Genomic DNA, 7,880 nt, shown 5'->3' with positions numbered 1-7,880 from the left:
AAACATGTTTGCTTTTACAAAATGTTACATTGCCTTTCAGATGACCTTCAGAACGTTTCTGAATAAAACTTGAGTAATAAATTTATTTTCCTAATTGCATATATAATCAGCTAAAATTAAACTGTTAAATTTTAACTAATAAAAAATTTACTGAAATTTTTGTGAACATTTTAACTAATATTTTTTCTCTAAAACTCTTTGTTTCTGAAATATTTCCCTCAATCACGTTAAATGAACCACACTGAAACACTTTTAGCTAACATTTTTAATGTAACGTAGAAAGTGAAGCTGGTGCTAGTAAAATCCTTTTACGAAAGAAAACAAAAACAATCACAGACTTTAATTTCTTTTTTATTTAAAAAACTTATAGCCACTAAAAACTATAGGCTAACAGGTTTCAGGTTTGGATACCCAGAATGAGAAAGGTCCAATCGGAATGTCAAATGAAAGGATGGGAAGATTAAACGGACTTTATGAAAAATATTTTCTTTTGTTTCCTTCATTTAACTAAAATAAGTTATTTTACTAAGGACGTTATTTTTATTTCAATTTTCATTCTTAAATTTACACTGCCCAGTTGATAGATAACAATTTGATAAATTACTGCTACCATTTCTATTCACGTCGTTAGTAGGTTTGGTTCTGTTTATTTAGTTATGGCAAAGCCACGAAGGGAGGCCTTCGTGGAGGACTTTCTAAAGGAGACTGTCTATTTGAAGAAGAAATAACTGAAAACAGACTCATATGTTTAGGCATCATACTTGACAAAAAAGAACTCTCTTTTAGACATCATTTTGCGAAACTCAGAAATAAGTTAAATAATTCCATAACTAACTAAAGGATTCTTATTTAAAAAAATAGCAGTTTTTCTCTTCAGAATAAAATTATATTATATAAAGCAATAATTCATCCAGCTTCACTTTACGCCTTTCCCATATGGGGAGATGCTGCGAACAAATCTCTGCAAAGCAATTCTCAAATTTTCAAATTCTCAAATTTTGCAAAACAAAGTTCTCAGAAAAATAGCTAATGCTCCTTGGCTTAATTAGGAATCACTCATTATTTATTGTTTTTTATCGAATGGCTGTCACTTGCCTTTTTTTAAGCATTGGCCACTCCTGTGCTGATCATTTTATTACGGAGGCACCTAACAGACGGCCACCGTTATTACCTATGATGAAACAGACAGTTTACAACCGTGCTTTCTCCGGGATTCGAACCACGGCTCTTCGGTATCGCAGTGGGCTTCCCTAACCACTGTACCGTCTAAGCAGTGAAATCACATATTATACACAGATTAAAAAGGTGGAATCATGAACGAATGCATTTCACTAAAACATCTCACAGATAAGTAATAACAGTACACTGTAACAGTATTGAATATCATGTATCTATAAATTCAATTTAAAATCGTGAACCGCTACTACAAAAAAGGCAGGTGCAACCAACCGATACTCTTCTTTTGTAAGCATCATTTTAAGGAGGTCCCATTCTGTCTTCATATAAAATGTTAATAGCTCCTGACTGACATTTATTACAAACTGAATTAAAGACATCTATTACAAAGAATTAAAAAGAGTAATAAATTCTTTGAAGGCAAATGAATTGGTTAATAAATACTGCTCAACTGAAAGTAGGAAGGAACTATTTAATCCTCCAGCAGTCCCCATTTTGGAGGACTATGGGAGGCTGCGGTCTAATCTATAAAGCTACATCTCAAGCGAATTATAAAAGAATAACTTTTAATGCAAAACGAATTTATGATATTGATAGCTTAACGTTAAGCCTGTTAAATTCGCGACGTTTATATCTAATGTCTGAAGATCCATTAGAAATTTCTGCACTTAACCGCGCCATTTCTTAATTGGTACCTCGCTAACTGCATTACCTGAAGAGAGTTTACTCGATCAGGAAAGTCCCCTTTTACAGCCCTGGAAGCTTATTCAGAAGTTGTTTCAAATTTTTTTAAGTCTTTTAGGTGTCTTTGACAAATAGTAAAACTTGCCGTCTCTGAAAATACCCGATTTAATGCTTAAACTGTTTTTTTTTTTTTTAATTTTTAAGAAAATTTCAAAACCATTTCTTTGAAATTACTTTATAAGAATGTCTTTTTCGTTTTCTAGTGAATAATGAAACAAAAAAAAAAAAAAAAAAAAAAAAAAAAAAACATTAAAGACAATTAATTCTCATTCGAAAAATATTATTTTAATATTATTTACTCCAAAAATCTCCTAAACGAGAAACCGGAAAAATTTATTAAAATTTTTCAGATTAAATGCAATCATTCATATATATTTGCTTTGCTGTTATTTGTTTTGTATTTTAAGCAGCAAAGCAATGCTAACTTTCAAATAATTTTCCGTTCTTACTACTTTAATCACTGTAAAATATGGATTAATTTTTTTATTCCATAATAAAGATTCAAATATTCCTTTGCATTTCAGAGTAAAAGGTGTAACAAACTGACAAAAGACTGAGATAAAAGATTTCGTGAATGCATTGAAAACACTAATCAGACGTATAAAAAAGTTTAGAATGAATCACTATCCTAAGGCTCAATGTCATTTGAAAAGAAATTAATTATGTGATATTATCTACATGGTACGCAAGTAACCTAAAGTTTAAATAATCGCAAGGACGCTGGATTGTCAATGTCATACATAGCGTAAATCTCGAGAAAAGTTTTCTTTCCGGTTTTTGCAGTTCAGAATCAATAATGACGTTAAATAACTTGAAAAAAAAAAAGTTTGTGTACAGTATAAAAGCTTATTTGAAGTTTATGATTTTCATTCTGGAAACTGAAATCAAACTTATATCATGATTGCAAAGGTAAGACAATATTTATCTTTAAATGTCTTAATATATATTAAAGAAATTTAACTTATTTCTTATCCTAAACATATTTTGAGTTCTTTTTCCCGATACGTATTTTTTCGGTATTACAGCCCTATATTTGTCAAAAATGCGATTTTCATATCATCTAAATAATAAACACCCGTTTATTATTTGTATTACTCCATTTAAATATTTATAAACAGTTCTCGACCTAAGGTATTCAAAAATGAGTTATTTTTTAAAATAAGCATAAAATTGCTAACTGAGATCAAACTAACATTGAAAAGCAGCAGCTAACAATCGCAACCTATAATGGTATTAAAAAGTAAAGTAGTTTATGAATAAAAAGGTGTGTGTGTATTTAATTATGGCAAAGCACACTAGGGCTATCTGCCTAAGGGGAGGGATGCCTTTTGTGGAGGACTTTCTAAGGGAAACTGGCTTATATACACGTTACACATGGGGAAAACCACGAAAACGCCCATGCAGCCAGCCCGTTCGCGGGATTCGAACCTCGGACCGAACTACCAGTGTTCAGCGACTTTACCGCTCGGCCGCTGGTGCGCCTTATGAATAAAAAGAAAAGCTTCGAGTAAATTAACAGATACTTTGCCTTTTAAAACTCACTGGGTTATTTCTAAGCTTAAGTAAATAATTTTTGTTTCCTTCAGTCTGAGTTCAGAACAGTTTTAGACTTCTCTAAAAAATACACAGCATTATGTTCCCCCTTCAGACAGTAAATGAAAGATTTTCTACCTATTTTCATTTTTAATATGTGTGTAATTATAATTCATATTTGGTTTTAAAACTGTAAATTTAAAATCTAAGAAATAATCAGTTGCTGCGGAGGAATCATTTTCAATGAATGAAAAATATTTTAAAATAAATTTTAACATACAAATTACAGTATTTTTAACATAGTATGTAAATTTTATAACATATAATTTACAGTATGTTTACAGTTTACAGTATGTTTTTTGAAACATTTGATTTCAATTTCTTAATATTTATCAGATTTGTTTTGCTCAAGAAATTAACTTTCCTTTTAATATCAATATCAAATTTTATTGTTAATTTTTAAAACATTGTTCGTTTTCTCTGATGCTTTTCAAAACTATCTAAAATTTCCTAAAATTCCCTCAGTTTTATTCTACTACGTATTAAATTTTAAAACATTTTCACTCTTATTTCGTAATTGTTTTATCTTTTAACTCCACTTCAGCGCATTCTTTGCATATTAATTACCCAAAGGACATTATTTGGCAATATTTATTTGTATGTCGAACATAACAAGCACTTTCCTCTCATATTGCCTCAAAATTTCAGTAGCAAAAGAAAGACTGATATATGAATAAAAAAAGAATTTATATATCAATCTAGATATAATGCACATGACAGATTAATATTATTAAACCTTTAATAGGTGCAAATACTTTATTTCTTCTAAAATATTTTACACACAAATGTTAACATGAGATGTATTACTACGTGCATGAGCATGTATTTACAATTTAATTACATATTTATGTATTCATGTAATTCATAATTTCATTCCAAATGCATTTTTTAAATTCTAGAATAAAAATATCATATTCGAATGGAAACTGAAATTTTCTTTCATTTATTTATTTTCTGAAACCAGGAGGCTAACGTTATGTATTGTGAAATAAATGCGACTTTTAAAGGAGGTATTTAACTAATTATACAAGCAAAGTATCGAAAGAATTTTGATAAAAAATATCAAATAAAATGTTTAAATCCTTTAAGCTTGTACATAAATAAATGAGCAAAAAATTCGGAGAATTGCTTCATAAAATCTAATAGTGCAGCACTAATACAAAAGACAAAATAAAAACAAAGAAACTAATTCCAAAAGCATATTTTTAATATGTGTCATTAAAACAATTATAAGAGTTTGAGCAGACATATATAAGTTTACGTTATTAAATTTTATTTGCGTTCTAATTTTCTTGTAGTAATTTAATTGGTTTTAATATTTCAGAGAATTCTTTAAACAATGACTTTTGCAAATTGACCTTTCATAAAACTGTAAAATGCGGAAACATAAACAAACAGTTATACTGGATACGTATTTCACAAAAGTACATTAGCACTAACGGATCAAAAGAAATTCAATTGTAATTCAGTCCTCCATTTACACAATTAGAAGTTGCTTTCCTCGTTTCTATTGATTAAATAGAATCAACTGGCATTTGAAAGACACATACTTTTACTCACCTTCGCTATCTGGAATTTATATAACTGATCTTCTTTCTACTATTTTAATCCATTTTAAATAAGAGAGTTTCCAAATATAACTTACTTATTATTTTCATATTCAGAACAATTTAATACACTAGAGTTTAAAGCGTTCTAACGTAAAATTTAAGTTATTTTGCATTCCTATGTCGTAAACCTTTTCATTATACCGATTTCGACATTAAAGTAAATTTATTTTTATAGCTGTGCAAAGTATTTCGTTAAATTTTTCCCACTTAATAAAAATTACCTCATTAGATTTTTAATTTCAATTTAGTTTTCATTAAACTGATTTTCCTATGTTAACTAAAGTTATATGTTTAATTAAAAGTAATACAATTTTCTTGCAGGTTGTTTTCTTGTGCGCTGCTCTTGCAGCTTCTCATGCCAGTGTTCTTCTGAAGGCACCCCTTGTCAGTACTGGTGTCAGTGCCAGTTCTAGAACACAAGATGTAAGTTTCTTTTCTATGAATTGCTACAGATTGGAAAATCGTGATCCAGCCTTTTATTCTAATATAAAGTACAAATTAAAAGTATAGTGGAGTAGTTACTTAATCTGAGCTTACTTAACTGTATACCTACTGTACTATTACTTTTAATTTGTGCAAACAAACAAGTATTAAAATTTTTAAATAATTTTTAAATTTTTTATCAGTATTCAATAATTCAGCCAGTTTTAAACAATATTTAATTTTCGAAGGATTTTTTACTAGTTATATATGGTTAAACAAAAATTTTATTTTTCAGAATTCGTAGTAGAAGTAATTATACGGTCATAATAACTGAAAAACCAGTTGGTAATATTGTGAAAAATGGTAAAGTAATGTAGCATACAACTACATATGAAGCTTCTCAATGCGTAAATTTTGAAATGTATAATTCCTTTTTCCTTTTATGAGGTGGAATTTAACCTACAACAGAAATGATATTCTATAGCGTATGGATAATGCGAATAGGTCTTTAAACCCAACCACTTTCATTTTTATAGCGATATCTACAACATTGCAGTAATAAATTGTGTCCAAACTCATTCAACCTCAGTGAAACATATTTTAAATGAAGCTTATATTGAATAAAAATCAAACTATTCTTAAAAAAGACATCTTTTGAAATTTTTGACTTTTTCGAATGACAGATTTGTTAACATGGGCACGGTGAGTAAACAATCTTGTGAAGAAAAATACATTATTCAAATTTTAATCTGAAAGCCCTCTACCGAGACTAATGTGAAGATAAAAGAGGAATAAGATTTATTATTATTAATTTATCTATTAGATCGGAACTTAGACATTTCGTCTTCATGTACTTTGTCTACATTAAATAACTCATTTCATTTGGCTTTTAATGAGAGTTTTATTTTTAGACTTACTTTTATTCTCAGACATTTAATTAATGCATCATACTATGAAATTTACAATATACAAGTATTATAGGAGCAAAGATTCCGTGCATTAATATAATTTACAGTATTATAATAAGCGAATATTCATAATCCCTTCTTCAAAAATAAAAAGCTTAAAATGATATTTAAATACGTTTAATTATTATCTTAATTTCTTTTTAAATAAAGATCATTGTATTTATTTACTTTAAATTTTAAAATGATGGTATATTTTTTAACTTTTCTGATAAAACTTTACTTTAAATCTCAAGAAGAAGTCCATTCAGAGAAATTATATCAGGTTTTATCTTTTACTCTACTAAGATTTGTTTTAACTTCCCCACATCTGGTATCAGCAACAGTATACAAATATCACAATATTTCGTAATTATTCACATTAATTTATTCTCTGAATATAAAATTCTAAATGGATGTGATTGTTTTGAGGTAACTTTTGTTTTTAATAATATATCATGTAAAAGTATAAAGAGATTTCAGTCATGAATCGAATCGATAGATAAGATTTCACTTATTCCGCTTTACGTTCATTCGTTTCTGGTTTGGGTAATCACATTTTTAATAGCTTTCTCATAATATATTTTCAAGCGTTTTTCATATACTTAATAAATAATTACATTTATTTTAGGCTTATGGAAACTATGCTTTCAATTATGACATCGTTGACAAACTCGGAGCTTCCAACTCCCGATCTGAAGTAGGTGATGGTTATGGCAACAAGAAGGGAACCTACACCATCCACGATATCGATGGCAGAGCCAGACGAGTAGACTATGTAGCTGATAAACTCGGATTCCGTGCCGCCGTGAAGACCAACGAGCCAGGAACCGCTGCCAGCACCCCTGCTGCAGCCCTCATCGCTAGCCCTTACGCTGGACCATCTGTCGATCATATTGCTCCAGTTGCCACTGCAGTCTATGGACATGCTGTTGCCGCTCCAGTTGTAGCTGCTGCTCCTGTTGTAGCTGCTGCTGCTCCTATTGCATATGGAGGTATCGTCGGACACGGAAATGCTTTGGGCTATGGTTATGGTATGGGATATGGATATGGAGCTGGTATTGGCAAGGCTCTGATCCATTAAAAACATAAATTCGCCGTATCCCACAAATTTTAATTTATTGTTATTGCAAATCCTTATTATGCTGTGGTAAATAAATAATTTTATTTCTGGCAAATGGAGAAATACTCATTTTCTAGAATAGAATTTCATAAATATTTTGTAATTTCAGTTTATGAAAAATATATCACACAGTCTGATAACAAAAAAGAATTTCTTCTCCCTTAGACTTCACTCTTCTGTAAATTTGCAACTCATGTATTTTAGTAGGTATAACTAAATGTTCTCATTCACGAAATTTTCATCTATATTAAATCCACCTTCTAAGCA

The 7,880-nt window shown here is 29.6% G+C and overlaps 1 protein-coding gene across 1 annotated transcript; it reads left to right on the top strand.

Moving 5' to 3' along the window:
- The first annotated feature begins 2,773 nt into the window (after positions 1-2,773).
- On the top strand, positions 2,774-7,668 carry LOC118194928 (adult-specific rigid cuticular protein 15.7-like). Its single transcript, XM_035366141.2, has 3 exons — positions 2,774-2,829; positions 5,445-5,546; positions 7,122-7,668. Exons 1-3 carry the CDS (start codon positions 2,818-2,820, stop codon positions 7,572-7,574), a joined length of 567 nt encoding a protein of 188 aa, XP_035222032.1. The 5' UTR covers positions 2,774-2,817; the 3' UTR covers positions 7,575-7,668.
- Positions 7,669-7,880: the final 212 nt, after the last annotated feature.

The sequence above is a fragment of the Stegodyphus dumicola genome, chromosome 7, assembly GCF_044657685.1.
Source record: "Stegodyphus dumicola isolate Sdum_Otavi_A_Nest chromosome 7, ASM4465768v1".
In the NCBI taxonomy this organism is placed as follows: domain Eukaryota; kingdom Metazoa; phylum Arthropoda; class Arachnida; order Araneae; family Eresidae; genus Stegodyphus; species Stegodyphus dumicola.
The sequence above is the reverse complement of the archived record's forward strand: the minus strand, read 5'-3'. Positions and strand labels throughout refer to the sequence as shown.